At 54.5% G+C, this 14,483-nt stretch overlaps 2 protein-coding genes across 4 annotated transcripts; one reads left to right on the forward strand and one right to left on the reverse strand.

Moving 5' to 3' along the window:
- Positions 1 to 1,331: 1,331 nt before the first annotated feature.
- On the forward strand, positions 1,332 to 6,524 carry KLHDC8B (kelch domain containing 8B). 3 transcript variants are annotated; one of them, XM_023520553.1, is made up of 6 exons: positions 1,332 to 1,603; positions 2,765 to 3,263; positions 4,316 to 4,480; positions 4,822 to 5,046; positions 5,140 to 5,241; positions 5,658 to 6,524. In XM_023520553.1, exons 2-6 carry the CDS (start codon positions 2,888 to 2,890, stop codon positions 5,852 to 5,854), a joined length of 1,065 nt encoding a protein of 354 aa, XP_023376321.1. In that variant the 5' UTR covers positions 1,332 to 1,603; positions 2,765 to 2,887; the 3' UTR covers positions 5,855 to 6,524. The 3 variants fall into 3 exon arrangements, with proteins under 3 accessions (XP_023376321.1, XP_011373716.1, XP_023376322.1); XM_011375414.2 differs by lacking the exon at positions 1,332 to 1,603 and adding an exon at positions 1,669 to 1,813; XM_023520554.1 differs by lacking the exon at positions 1,332 to 1,603 and having other exon boundaries at positions 1,936 to 3,263.
- Positions 6,525 to 7,350: 826 nt separating this feature from the next.
- CUNH3orf84 (chromosome unknown C3orf84 homolog) lies at positions 7,351 to 14,282 on the reverse strand. Its single transcript, XM_011375415.1, has 4 exons — positions 14,180 to 14,282; positions 12,250 to 12,363; positions 8,184 to 8,240; positions 7,351 to 7,767 (listed from the first exon to the last, which is right to left on the reverse strand). Exons 1-4 carry the CDS (start codon positions 14,204 to 14,206, stop codon positions 7,351 to 7,353), a joined length of 615 nt encoding a protein of 204 aa, XP_011373717.1. The 5' UTR covers positions 14,207 to 14,282.
- Positions 14,283 to 14,483: the final 201 nt, after the last annotated feature.

The following is a 14,483-nucleotide window of genomic DNA, read 5'->3' on the forward strand; positions in this document are numbered from 1 at the left end:
AGGTGGCAGATATCAAGGCAGTAGAAAGAGAAGATGGCTTTCAGAGTTTGACTGGAGGGGAGGAAGAAGAGACGAGGGAATTGGGGAGCTGGGAGGTATCTAAAGGTAGGAGGCTTTTGAGTGTTTAATTGTTAGAAAGGAGAGGGGAAGGGGCCTGAAAAGGGAATAGTGGGAAATGTGAGTGGATCTGTAGGGCAGTGTGAACACCCGGAGGGGGAAGTAACCAGTGCCCTCAGTGAAAAGTAAGGCTGGGGCAGAGTGGAGTGGGAGGATGGAAGCCTTCTAAACCAGGATCTGGAAACAGCCTTGGCACCACCATTTCCATACAGGCCCTCCAACTTCAACTGCCAGCTCCTGAAAGGGGCTGAATTCTCTTTCTGGTCATGGACAAGGCTCTGCCCATACTCTGGGCAGGCCAGAAGTCAGATGAGCTAGGTAATTAATGACCCCAAGCAGCTCTCATGACTGATGGAGATCTGAGAAAGAACCTTGGCAACCCTTGCTCTGAGCGGGGAACAAGAATGTGAGGCCCATGTTCTACACTGGCTCCCAGAGTCCCCAGCAGGGTTTGGTCCAGGTTGCCCAGAGTGGTAACTTGCTTGATGACACATTCTTTATTGGCTGCTTCCCCTGTCTCTTTGCCACTCCTCTGCTGGCACTTAAGGGTCTCATCTCCTTAACATGAACTGTGCACTTACATCTTTGTCTCCAGGTGTGGTTCTAGGGAAATTGAGGCAGACACTGTCCATGAAAGAGGGACAAGATAGTAGCGAGACTTCTTCTCATAGATGACCACTGACCTGTACGAATGCTTCACCAGCTCACAGACTTAGCCAGTGCTCTGAATATTCAGAAGATGGGTCTGGGTCTGGGTCTGAGGTAGGTAACCCTCTGTCACACTAACTTGCTCTTGCCTGACCCCTTAGTTGGCTAGAGGCAGGCCCAAGACCCTGAAGATGGATAGTCACAAAGTATCTCGGATCCCAGAATACTCCAGGCTTTAGGCCCTACAGAATGAGTCCAGAGTCACCAGTCTGGAAGACCCCCCCTGGCCTCTGACTCTTCAAGTTCATCTGCTCAGAGCTACCTTCCTCCCTAGAACTCCTCCCACTCAGGCCTGTGGAAGGGCTTGTCAGGTACCGAGGCTGGCACTGACTGCTCCGACAACCCCCGGTAGCTTCAATGTACACCGTAAGACATATTCTGTGCCTTGCTCTTTGCCTGGGGAAGGGCGACCCCAGACACCGCCCCACCAGAGTAGCCCAGGCCACACCCCAAGTGGCCTCCAGGGGGCGTCGCAGCGAAGCCTGTGGTTGGGCTCATCTGCGCTCAGCCTTACTGGGCAGACGCTGGCCCCTCAAGCTCCCAGGTTCTGCTGGCCCGACCCCCCCGCCGCGGATGCTCTCAGGCTGAGTCTAGCTCAGAACCACCCCCCAACACACACACACCATATACGTGTGTGTTGCTCACTGTTGCCTCATTTCTACCCCCGCCCGAGGTCGGACCCTAAATTCTGGGAAGGCCCAGTGTCCACATGTCCGTCTGTCTGTTCGCTCGTTTGCCTGTAACCACGGGTCGGCGCGCCCTGCTTCAGCCACGGCAGGTGCAGGGTTAAGGTGGGGGGGAGTGGGGGGGAAGGTTTACCCGAGTCGGGAGGGGGGACGAGGGGCGGACCCCGTCCAGCCCCGCCCCGCGCCAGAGCCGAGCCGGAGCCCCGCCGGAGCCCGGCCTCAGCCCCAGCCCCAGCCAGAGCCGGCACCAGCGGAGCCGGAACGGCGGACCCCGCGCCCCGGCGGCGCCGGAGCCCCGGCCGGTGAGTCCCGCGGAGCCGCGCTCAGGGGAAGTTTGGGGCGCGGGGTGTAGAACCCCAAGCGCGCTTGTCCGGACCCGCCCCCCGACGCCCTCCCCCCATCCCCTGCTCCTCCCTAGAGATAGAAGTTTGGGGTTGGGGGCCCTCGTGCCTGGGGTCCCAGGAGTGTGGGCCCCGCGGGAAGGGGTAGACTGGGGAACTTGGATTTGCTGTGAGGGGACCTAAAAGTCCAGCTGCGCATTCCTACTGGAAACTCCTTGGACCCTGGGACCCTGGGCTCATAGGATCACAAAATCATCCCCCTCCCCCATTCTGGGCACCAAGAAGGCTGGCCTCTGGAGACCTGGCATGGGCGAACCCCTGAGGGTAGACCTCAAAGGGGAATGTGGGACCCTGGCGTCCAGCCTTTCCCTTTCCAGTGCCAAAAGCCTTGATCTTGGCCTTTTGCTGGTGGGAATGGATGAACTCTGTGGCTCCCAAAGGGTTTGTAAGGATGCCCTGGAGTTTGATCCCTGGCAGCAGGTGGGAGACTCTGGTGCTGCCCAAGGCACACTGGAAGCCAGTAAGGGGGAGGGTACAGTAGGACCCCACTCACGCAGAGCACCAGGGTGAGGACTGTGAGGGGAAAGAAAGGGGGCTGGGGTGGAGAGTCCCATCCTCATCACCTTACCTAGATCTAGATAGGACGGGAAGCTCTTAGGTGAGAGCAGGGGATAGGAGGAGAATCCCATATGCCCCATAGGAATGGAGGAGGGATTGCCTGGGTATCTGGGAGTCTGCCCTCCTGCCCACTCCTGGCGGGCCTCCATGGTGGTGTGCTAGCCAGCCGGGGTGGGTCCTCCTGTTTTTCCCACCAGTGATTTTGGTCTAACTCTGCCCCCAGCTACATGCTGCTCATCTGTACTCTGAGGGCTGGTCAGTGCCCTGACCCTTTGTTTCACCTCTCCTCTCCAGGTAGAGAGTTTTCTGGACTGGTCTGACACCCCCATGTAGCCCTTGTAGAGCCAAGATGAGGCTTTCATCAGTGGCACCTGCAGTCTGAGCAGATAGCATGGCCTGCCACTGGAGGTGAACGCCATGGCTACAGGAGGTAGCCGGGCCTTTGCTTGGCAGGTGTTCCCACCCATGCCCACCTGCCGGGTGTATAGCACAGTGGCATACCAGGATGGGCACCTGCTAGTGTTGGGGGGCTGTGGCCAGGCTGGACTGCCCCTGGACACTGCTGAGACACTGGACATGGCCTCACATACATGGCTGGCACTGGCGCCCCTGCCCACTTCCCGGGCTGGTGCAGCTGCTGTGGTGCTGGGCAAGCAGGTGCTCGTGGTGGGCGGTGTGGATGAGAGCCAAAGCCCAGTTGCTGCTGTGGAGGCCTTCCTGGCCGACGAGGGCCGCTGGGAGCGTCGAGCCACCCTCCCTCAGGCAGCCATGGGCATTGCGACTGTGGAGAGAGGTGAGTGGCATCCCAAGGAAGGACCCTCAGGTGCCTCAGTACCCTCCTTTCTTTTCTGACTTGGCCCCTTACCCTCAGAGATTGGATAAGAGCTATAAATTTTGCCTGGGTGCCTTGACTTTGCCTCCTAACCCTCCTGTACCCTCCTCGATGTAGCTCTGAACTGGGCCAGCAGCAGCCTTAGCTGCCTTTTCCAACTGTGAGGAGGGAGGCAGAGCCCAGGCTGGCCTCCAGCTTGATGGGAGGCCCCAGCCACTTCCCTGCCCCATCCATTCCTCTTCTCTAAGAGACAAAGAGTGGTGGCCCAATGACTCCCATGATTATAAATAGTCTGGGGGTGGGGGAGGGGAGCAAGGCCTTGGCTCAGAGCCGGGCAAGTGCTTAGATTGTTCCCCACACACACACCAGGGAGCCTGAGATGGACAAAGGCCAAGTGGCTTGGAGACAGTTGCCATGGAAGCCCCCAGCTGACTGTCTTATATCCCCAAGGTCCCCAGACATGCCCCTAGCTGACCCTGAGGGCATAAGAGGGCAAGAACCTACTCTAGTGAAAAGGTGGGGTACAGAGGTGCTGGCCTGGCTCTTGGGCAGAAGGTTTGTGGCCTGCATCCCAACTCCAGCTGATTCCTAGAGGCCCTCCCCATCTGAGCTTCGTGCTGAGCAGATCACCATGTGCCCTCCACCCTGACTTAAACCATTCTCCACCCTTCTTCTTCCAGGGCAGCCCCCACCTTGTGGCCTCCAGGTCTGACCAGGTCTGGTTCTGCTTGGATGCCAGACTTGGTTACCATAGCGTCTCCAGGGAGACGGAGACGGATTATAATTAGATCTGCTGCCTCCTGCTCTTCACTTGGAGGGGCCCTGGCCAGAGCAGGAATCCTAGCTCTCCCCTCCCCCGCTCCAGGCAGGCAGATAGGAAGATTTCTGCTGCTGGGGATGGGTACCACAAACACATGGGTCCCTAGCCACCCTCAGGCCTGACCAAGGCAGCTGTCAGGGTGGGGCACCCTGGCCAGGTCAGGGTACAGTCTAAATTACTCTTTTCTATGCAGATGGTATGGTGTATGCTCTTGGAGGAATGGGCCCAGACACGACGCCCCAGGCCCAGGTTCGAGTGTATGAGCCCCGGCAGGACTGCTGGCTTTCACTACCCTCCATGCCCACACCCTGCTACGGGGCCTCCACCTTCCTGCATGGGAATAAGATCTATGTCCTGGGTAAGGGCCTGGGGGATGTGGGAAAGGGGCTCGAAGTCCAGAAGCACCTATCCCCGTGGTTAGCTAGGATCAGGCTTAGGCCGGGATGGCAGGACAAGAGAAGCTTTGTTGGGGTGAGCCAGGCTTGCTCAGAGGCTCTGACCTTTGGTGGCCCTGCTGGGGCTGGAAAACCAAACCCTAGTGCCTGAGGATCCGAGGGGTGGTAGATTCAGGCTCTGGTGTGCACACAGCTGGGTATGGGTGGCTGAGGTGGGCAGTGGTGAAGGCTCAACAAACTTGGTGAAGGAGGAGCCTGCCAGGACCCCTAGGCTCCCTCCCAGGTGCCCCAATTCCATTGGCAGGGGGCCGCCAGGGCAAGCTCCCAGTGACTGCTTTTGAGGCCTTTGATCTGGAGGCCCGTACCTGGACCCGGCACCCAAGCCTGCCCAGCCGCCGAGCCTTTGCCGGCTGCGCCATGGCCGAAGGCAGCGTCTTTAGTCTGGGTGGCCTGCAGCAGCCCGGGCCCCACAATTTCTACTCCCGCCCACACTTTGTCAACACTGTGGAGATGTTCGACCTGGAGCATGGTGAGCAGTGGCTGGCCTGGGCTATCTTCCCGCTCTCCATGGGATGGAGGGGCGCAGCGTGGGGAGCCAGATCTGACCTCCCCTCTCCTGCAGGGTCCTGGACCAAGCTGCCTCGTGGCCTGCGCATGAGGGATAAGAGGGCCGACTTTGTGGTTGGCTCCTTTGGGGGCCACATCGTGGCTATTGGGGGCCTCGGTGAGTCTCTGTGGGTCTAGGGATGGGAGGGGAGTCCAAGACAGGAAGGAGCGGTACCATCTCCTGCCCTTCTCTAGGCCCTCCAGGGTTCAGGGCTTTGTGAGCTTCCCTTTCCCAATCTGTGGTGGGGTGTGGTCTGCATGGCCCAGCTCTTGGGGTATCCTCAGCACCTGACTCAGGACTTTATACCAGCAGGGGCCTAGGAGACAGGAACAGGACAAATGACCACTGAATGAATGGACAAATGGAAATCAGAATGAATAAATGAACAAATGATGAGTGGGGCCAATGAGTAGTAAGGCACTGATAGCGCATCCTGGGGTGACGCCTGCCGGGCCATACTCTGGGCTCAGGAAGCAAAAGAGCTAGAGCCCCTGCAGCCTATGCCCTTGACAACCTCTGTCTCCTTCTTGCAGGAAACCAGCCATGCCCGCTGGGCTCTGTGGAGGGCTTCAGCCTCGCACGGCGGCGCTGGGAGGCGCTGCCTGCCATGCCAACAGCCCGTTGCTCCTGTTCTAGTCTGCAGGCTGGGCCCCGGCTGTTTGTCATCGGGGGTGTAGCCCAGGGTCCCAGCCAAGCTGTGGAGGCTCTGCGTCTGTGTGATGGGGTCTGAATGCCTGACGGGACCTTGTCTACTGAAGCAGCTCGGTGCCAGAGGCAGATGTCTGTGGCTCCTTGTGCTGCTAAGGAAGCTCACTGTGGCTCTGTGAGATGAAGGAGGCACAGGCATGGGAACTTGAGACACTGCCTCGGGGACTTGGGGGGGGGCTTTGTTTTTAGCGTAGGACGTGCAAACGCTTCCACCACCTTTACCCCCATTCATTCATAGACCATGCCTGGCTCTACCCTTGCTCTGGAACCTGCTGGGCCCTCTGTCTGAAGGGGAAGTGGGGGGAGGGGAGAGCTGGCCTCATGCCCCTCAGGGTCAGTGCCTACCTGGAGTTGACCAGGCCCACCCCAATGACTATTCCTGAAAAATCCTAGCTGCCAGCCTGCCTCGAAGGCCCCTGTGAGCCCAGGAGAGTTCAGGGAGGGTGGAGGACACAGAAGGAATGGAAGAGTGGAAGAGGGAATCTCGGAGGGCCGAAGGGATGTTGGTTTTTGGCCCTTTACACCGCTGGCTATGTGAGTGACGTTAGGCCAGTCATTTCACCTCTCTGTGCCTCAGCATCCTCATCTTTAAATGGGGATCTCTGAAACTTTCCTGCCCTACCTACCTCACAGGGCTGTTGTGAGGACCCAGGGAGTTCAGATGTGGGAGTAAAAGTGCTGCTAAAATCTGATGTTTGGTCCCTGGCGTGGACTCCTGGGTCGCCCCTATAGCCCCTGGCCCTCCTTTGGGGGCCTCAGTTCTCCAAGGAATGAGGAGGGTCCAAAGGAGCCTTTTGGATCTTGCCTCTGTCACCGAAGTGTTCTGCCCCTCCTAAGCCTCAGCTTTTCTTTTGGTGATATAGGGTGCCCACTGTCCCCCACTGTCCTGGGTGTTAGAGAGGGCACTCACAGGATGACCAGAGAAGAGCGCAGAAAACTACAACAAAACACCACAGGGCCAGGATGTCCTTCAGGTGTGTGTCTCACAGCATTTCCGCAAGCTTCTGCTCACCTCCATATGGAGGGGCTGTCCAACAGGGGGCTGTGGCCAGGCAGTCTCCCTCTGCTGCAACTGTGGGGAAGCTGTCTCTTAAGTAGAACTGTGTGGCAGTCCTCCAGGCCCCTAGAGGTGGTGGCCTCCCAGAGAAAGCAAAGCTGCCAGCCCTCGGCCTCCTCCTCCAGTCTTTGCTGCCTACCTACCTGTAGGGGCCGTTGACTCTGTTTTCCTTGCAGCCACACTTAGAGCAAAGGGCTCACAGCTGGGTTTGCTGCAGGCATGGATCTGGGGTCCTGGAACCCATCCGCTGTGGCCATGGTAACCTTCCTAGACCCTTAGCCTCCTATAGGCCTTACCCCTTCTCAGTCAGTGGCAGGGCTCCCAGGGCAGCACCTCCCCTACCCAACACCCAGGCACTATGGGTGCAAGCACCATAGGAGCCAGGCATAGGGCCTGGCAGTGCCTTACTGCTCTCCGGCCTCTGGGACCTTTTAGGCTGCAAGCACAGGCAGGCCACTGTGTCAGTCATTCTTGTTTAATGCTCTGGACCAGTTTAGACACTCGGAGACCCCAGCGTGGAGATAATGCTGCAGCAGCTTGGGTTTGGGGATCCCTGGGAGGTTAGGCAGTGTGCTGGTGAGGGGGGACTGGGGTCTCACGTTAGTGCTGCCACAATGGCCACCCCGGGATGGCTGGCAGTAGTTCTGCTGGTAGGTGGTGCTGGCTTGAGGAGGCTGGATCTGCACAAAGTGGACAAGGCGCTGAGGGAGGTCATCGAGTTCTGGTCCTGACCGGAAATTGGCCTGGTAGGAAGATTCAAGAGGCCGCTGCTGGCGGAACTCCAGCTCACAGGGTGCCCAGCGCAGGAAGGTGTGTCGCTGCCACAGGTGCTCCATGTCTTTCCGCCTTCCGATCCCCTGCAGCAGGCAGTAGGGGCCCTCCTCAACGGTACGGGCCCTTGGCCCACAGTCTCAGCACCACGCATGGCCTTAGGCGCCTCCTAAACCTAAGCCTGCTTGGTGATGCCTGGCTTGTGCCAGGCCTCCCTGGCCCGTACCCCAACCTTTTCAGCCTGCCTCCGCAGCCATGCTTTCTATTCCAGGGTGAAGCCCCTGGAAAGTTAGTGGCTCCCAGGGGATTTGCACGTTGTCAGGCAAGCTGGCGGAGGAAACTAAAGCAGAGGTACTTCCGTTTGGGGAATGGGCTATTTCCCATAGGAGAGAGGTTGTCAGGAAGACACACTCCTCTGTCTGTATACGGAGCTCTCCCTCCCCACAATGTCTCATCCCCTCCATCCCACCTCAGTATCAACCTAGTCTGGGGGCCCGCCCACTCTCCTCTCCCCAGCACTCACTTTGTCGAAGGAAGTGCGGTTGTCATGCTTGGAGAAGAAGTGTTGCTTCGCGGGCTCCTTGAAAGAATGAGAAAGAAGTTAATGGGGGAAAATAAGGCTTACCTGCCCCCAAGATACTACTTCATGGCCCATAATGGAGGGAAGATGCCAGGAGCCATCCCCCGCAAACCGTTAAACTGCCAATACCCTGAAAGGGCAGATACGAATTAAAGCAACACCTCACTTCTAGGACGTCTCATCCTCGCACTCGTCCCCCAAACAGAAGCCTCTGTGCCCACCGAATGAGGAAGGGGCTGAAGCATCTTCCAGGATATCCTGCCATCTAGGGGGCAGTGGTTCAAGTTTTACATCAGGCCCCCATACTTACTCCCTCATCAGCAACCGAAGCTCTTGACTCTAAATACTACCAGGAAACTGAAATTTCTCTCTCTCAAGCTCAAGCTCGCTCCTGAATGCTGGACTCAGTAATCAAATATCTAATGCGCATCTCAAACACATGACTGAGCTCTGAATCATTCCCCAAACCCAATCCACCTATAGCCTCCCCCAGCTCAGTCATGGCCGCTAGATCCATCCAAACACCTTGGAATCCTCCTGATTCTTTTTTTCACACCCTACATCCAAAGTGCCAGGAAATCCTGTTGATACTTCCTTCAATATATACCCAGGGTTGGACCGCTCCTCAGCATGGCCACTGCTTCCCCTGGTCCAATTCACCAAAGAGGATATACGAATGGCAAATAACGCATGAAAAGATGTTCACCATCATTGAATATTAGAGAAATGCAAATGAAAACCAGAATGAGATATCACAACACATCAATCAGAATGGCTAAAGTAAAAAACAGAGATAACACCAAATGCTGGTGAGGATGCAGAGATACTGAATCCCTTATGCATTGCTGGTGGGAATGTGAAATGGTACAGCTACTCTGGAAAACAGTTCAGCAGTTTTTTAAAAAACTAAACATCCAACTACTATATGACTCAGCAATTGCACTCCTGGGCATTTATCCCCCAAACAGAAATTTATGTTCACCCAAAACCTGTACTCAAATAGTCATAGCAGCTTTATTTGTAAGAGCACCAAACTGGAATCAGCCCAGATATCTTTTAGTAGGTGAATGGTTAAACAAATTGGTACATACATACCATAGACTACTACTCAATAATGGAAAGGAATGATACATACAAGCCTGGATGAATCTTTAGGAAATTGTGCTGAACGAGAAAAGCCAATCTCTAAAGGTTGTATGCTGTATCACTCCATTTATATGACAAATTTTTAAGTGACGAGATTTTAGAAATGGAGGAGAGATTGGTAATTGCCAGGGTTTAGGGACAGGGGAGAGTGGAGGGGCAGGAGGCTGCTGGGTGTGGTCATAAAAAGGCAGCACCACAGATCCTTGTGATGTTGGTCAGTGTCTTGATTGTGGTGGCGGATACACAAACCTATACAGGTGATAAAAATTCATAGGTCTTAATATACACACTTACAAATAAAGACACGTAAAACTGGGGAAATCTGAATGAGCTAGGTGGACTGCATCAGTGTCGAGGTCCTGGTTGTGACATTACACTGCAGCTTTGCACGATGTGCCCTTTGGGGGAAACTGGGCAAAATGTAGAAGGAATCTCTATTATTTCTTACAACTGCTTATGAATCTACAATCATCTCTAAAAATGTCAATTAAAAAAATCTGAGGGTCTAGGGCGAGTTCCAATTGACCCACAAATTCTTCCCCATTTCTATCCTCAGCTGTAGAATCGTACACAGCCCTGGACTGTGATACTTTATTTGGAAGGCAGCTGACTCTGGAAACTCACTATTCTCACCGTGGCAGGATACTCTATTGACTCCCACTGACTAGAGTTTTGTTCTCACAGCTGTGGGAGCCTGGTTAAGAAGCACAGTCATTTTCTCTCCACCCAGGCAGTTCTGAGTATTTGGCCCCTGAGGAGAATTTCACCTACATCTTTGCTTCTAAAACATCCAGGGCTCCTTTTACACCGAGGTGGTAAAAATCTTGCAGTCTCTGAGCAGGTGGGGCTTGGGCAAGGGTTCCAGATGAAGAGGGCTTGGAGGAGGGGCAGGTTTCCTGGAGGGGGCCGGTGTTCGCATGTGGGAGGGCTAAGGGCCCCATGAAGGCTGGGCAGTCTGCAGTCATGGGGTGCTGAGAGAGAAACCTCTGTGGCAGTCTGAGGCATGGCGGGGACCAGTGGGGGGTGGTGGCAGGGACACAGCCATTATGGCACACCACCAGTGAAAGATCTGCCCCCAACAAGATCCCCCAAGACTCTAGTCTGACCTCAAGAACAAACAGGACCAGGATTACATTTCCCAAGAATCAGGCAGGTAAAAGTCAGAAATAAGCTGGTTTAGAAAAATTTTTTTTCTTGTATCTGAAGGACACACAAAATTTCTACCTGTCCCAAACTAAGGAAAGTGGATGCCACGTCTTGGAAAGGTTTTCAACAATAATAGCTGCAACCAACCAGCAGAAACCTGGTATCTCTGAGCTAATAAGAAAGTAAAATGTGCACCTTCCCTGAACGATCCCACTAATTAAAACAGCTCTAGACCTAGAAAAAGCTACGAGATTTGGCATTTATACAACCTGAGCCCAGTGCACACAGATCATGCTGTTTGGGGCTGCTGATAACATTCATAGAAGCTTTATGTAGCAAGTCTTCAACAAAAACATGTCCCCTACTCTATCCCTGAGGGACAGATTGAGAATGTTCTGGTCTTAGGGATGAGAACTGCCACTGAGGGCTACTACAAACACCCAGCAGGAAGTCCCTGGGTTACATCTGTCCCTGTACTTCTTAGACCCCATCACTCTCACAGGGGAGGTGGCCTGGAGCTGCATTTGGGCCTGGCTCAGTAGGCAGTGCCAGGCAGCCCTTTCAACTGGGAATACTAAGGAAGTTCAGGCTCCACAGCATGGCAGCCTCCAGATCTCTGCTCTTGGCCTGAGAAAGCAATCCTGGAGAATTCAGACGGCAGATCAAGTAGGACCAGGCTAACGGCTAGGAAGCAAGAAGCTGCAGTGGGCAGAGCATGTTCCAGGCACCCCTCCAAGTCCCTCTCAGCCCTCCTCTACCCTGCTCTTGCCCGGGAGGCTAATATAAGTACACTTCTCTCCAGGCTGCCTTCCTTTTGGCCACTGGGAAGCCCTGGGAGGAGAGAGAGGGACCAAGGTAAGAGGATTTTCTTCTCCTGGCTCCTGCCCAGGCCAGCCCCCACCTGACTGTGTCTTTCCACTCAAGATCACCACTCCTGTCAAGGTGGCCCTCTCCATACCACTCTGTCCTTCTGAGTTCTAGCAGCCATGCCTTCCCCTTGTCCCCTTGGTTGTTAGCAACCTATGAGACTGACTGCCTTCCCCAGAGGCCCCCACACTTGGTCCTCCTAAATTCTTCTCTTTCCAGTCGGCATTTTCCTCTTAGAGCCCAACTGATATCCGGTGCCCCCTCCTTGTCTCCAGGCCTGGGGCCCTGCCTCCCTTTCCTATTCTCAAGAAGCCTGTTCCAGCCACTCCCGGCCACTTCTGCTATCATTCCTTTCCAGTCCCCAGTGCCCAGGCCTGAGGGTGAGTGCCCAGCCACTTTCCATGCTGTTTCCTTGCCCAGAAGAGACCTCCCACTCACTCGCTCCTGAGTCCCTGGGCTATGAGGCTGAGTGTGGGCTAGACCATGGGCTTTCATGGCATCAAGGAATCTGAGTTTAAGGGCAGTCGTAGGCAAAACTCAAGTCTTACTTCCTGGGTTCTGGAGGCTCTTTCTCCATGGCCACCCACCCCACCTGGGCCCTGACCCTTCTTCCATCTAAAAGGAGCATTGAGCAAAATCATCCATCCTGCTATTGGCTACTCCCCACTCTGTCTGTAGGGGGAAGATCTGACATTTCAGGTAAGAGGGGCCAGCCTCATGCATGTCCCTGGGGGTAGGCTGGCCCCAGGTGTCGGTCTAGCTGCAGTAGGGCTAAAGATGATACTCTTGGGGGGTGAGAGGAGCAGAAACTGGCTCAGCCATCACAGCTGTCCCCAGGGCTGCCTTGTACCTGACATCGCTGCAGGAACACTGCCGGAGGCTGGGGCTTGGCGGCAAGGCGGTATTCTCGAGCACTGTCACTCTTGAATTGGCCTCTGTAGTGCCCATAGAAGCCATTGCTGTGCTATAATAAGGCAGGTATATGGGTAAATCCTACCCAAATCCTAACCCTGGGTCCCAGACCTTGGGGCCCCCAGGCTGGAAGACTCTCCTGGGTGTTCCTGAAAGAATATAATAAATCTGAAGAGGGAGAGGGTCCTGTGAAGAGGTGTCTCCCATTCATCATTAGAATAGTTGGCCCCTGCCGTGCTGGCCCACCTGGGAGGGTCATGTGTGTGTGAGGAAGGGGTTCTTTTCCTTCCTTCCTTCCTTCCTTCCTTCCTTCCTTCCTTCCTTCCTTCCTTCCTCTCCTCTCCTCTCCCTCCCTCCCTCTCTCTTTCTTCTCTCTCTCTCTCTCTCCCTGCCTCTCTCCCTCCCTCTCCCTCCCTCTCTCTTTTTTAGTAAGGTCCTAATATGGGCTGGTGAGACAGCAGCGAAAAGACAGAAAGATCCTTGTTCCTATGAACCTTCCTTCTGTGGGGGAGTCAGGCACAGCGAAAAGGGTCAGGGAAGAAATAGCCTGATGACCAGATCAAGAGTGACAGGAAACAGGGACAGCCCCTCATGACAATGGGGGTGGGACCTGAACATGAAAAGGAATCAGCCATGTGAGGAGCAGCAGCAAAGCATTCTGTGCAGTTGTAAGGTTCAGAGGCCAGAGAAAGAGAGAGACATTGGAAGAACAACAACGAAAAAAGAGGCCTTATGACTAAAGAATTGTTAGCAAGCTGGAGAGAGGTGCAGTGAGGTCAGGAAAGGACAAGGCCAGGAATATGGGTTCTCTTCTGAGAGTTAAGGGAAGACTTTTCAGCAGGGGAGGGGACCATCTGAGTTGGGGTGATGCAGAGCACTGAGCAATTTTGAGAACAGGGCCACTATCTAGCGGGGATCTGAGAGGAAGTTCCCTTTGTTGCCCTCCCCACAATGTTAGTAAATAGGTCGAAGGTCTCCGAGGAGCAAGGATTGAATGGATTCATCTTCTGCTTCCACTGCAAAGTCATGAACACCTGCGTGCTGCACTCTCTGCCATACTGAGGCACAAAGGGCAACCTCTGAGACTGGAACAGCTAAGGGATGAACTTTCCAAAAGAAGTACTTTACCAACAATGGATAACTTCTGGAGAGAATTTCAGAGACGGGGACTGACAGAGGACAGAAACGAGCATCTATCAGAGGTCTAAGAAGGAAGGAGCTGTACTGTGCTAATGTCTCAGGCAGACACTCCGTGGATGTCTGGCCATTGAACTCCTGTGGTCTATCTTCCTTGTCCTGAGTGCTCCCTGGAGAGGATGGTGTGTCTGGTCCCTCTACGGTCATAGCCCTGAGCAGAAAGAACGTGTCCCAAGCCAGCCTCCGGCCATCACGGGGGGACCCCAAGCATGACTGGGAAGCCCATTATTTTTTCATCACACTGAGGGCTTGGGTGATCCAACTTTACTGTCCATCCTTCTACTATGTGTTGAATGGCCCTTGCCCTCTATTCAGTTTAGTTCGACAGTATTTACTGGGCCAGGCAAGATGTTCCAGTCTAAGGAGCATACAAATTCCAGAAGTTTGGGGGAAACAAGCACAGGTCTGAGAATAAATGGGGCGGCTGGCAGACTAGGATGCTCAGCTGGTTAGCATGACACCAGGACACATGGAAGTGGGCATGGTGTCAGGAAAACTAAGTAGGCTCCAGGGGTGACCTCAGGATAGCAGAGTGGAAGTAAGCAGGTTTGGGTCCTCCACTAGCCTGGATGCTGGATGAAAGCTTTCTCACTTTATTCTCATGATTCATTCAAACTTCAGGTACCACCCCAGGGCCAGTGGCCAGGATTAACTATAAAGCTCACTCTTACCCAGGAGCCTACTAAAGCACCTTGCATCTTTCCGGGAATGGAGTAGAAAAGGCAAACTTTCGTCTTGTCTTCCTGAGACCGTCTGAGGAAAGAGACTCTCAAGAGGTCACCTTCTTGTTGCTTAGTGACACAGGGAAGTTATGACTGCACAATGCTGTTGATTGTTGAGACAGAGCCTAGCCTGCTTACCCCTTTGTGCTTCCTGCTCTGTTTTTAGTTCTGCATGAGAGAAATCTGCCCCTCGGCATTAACAGCCTGAGAGTTCTTATATATAGAAACACATAAGGCTGATGAACTCACAGTC

This window comes from Pteropus vampyrus, unplaced genomic scaffold (genome assembly GCF_000151845.1).
Source record: "Pteropus vampyrus isolate Shadow unplaced genomic scaffold, Pvam_2.0 Scaffold271, whole genome shotgun sequence".
NCBI lineage: Eukaryota > Metazoa > Chordata > Mammalia > Chiroptera > Pteropodidae > Pteropus > Pteropus vampyrus.

What these genes read in the sequence shown, in the direction of transcription:
- KLHDC8B (XM_023520553.1), top strand. Translation starts at nt 2,888, where the DNA reads ATGGCTACAGGAGGTAGCCGGGCCTTTGCTTGGCAGGTGTTCCCACCC. An exon ending in CATTGCGACTGTGGAGAGAG is followed by an intron (nt 3,264 to 4,315) that starts GTGAGTGGCATC and finishes TTTTCTATGCAG; the next exon opens with ATGGTATGGTGTATGCTCTT. An exon ending in GAATAAGATCTATGTCCTGG is followed by an intron (nt 4,481 to 4,821) that starts GTAAGGGCCTGG and finishes TTCCATTGGCAG; the next exon opens with GGGGCCGCCAGGGCAAGCTC.
- CUNH3orf84 (XM_011375415.1), bottom strand. Translation starts at nt 14,206, where the DNA reads ATGCAAGGTGCTTTAGTAGGCTCCTGG. An exon ending in TGTTCCTGCAGCGATGTCAG is followed by an intron (nt 8,241 to 12,249) that starts GTACAAGGCAGC and finishes CATTCTTTCAAG; the next exon opens with GAGCCCGCGAAGCAACACTT. An exon ending in ACCGCACTTCCTTCGACAAA is followed by an intron (nt 7,768 to 8,183) that starts GTGAGTGCTGGG and finishes ACCGTTGAGGAG; the next exon opens with GGCCCCTACTGCCTGCTGCA.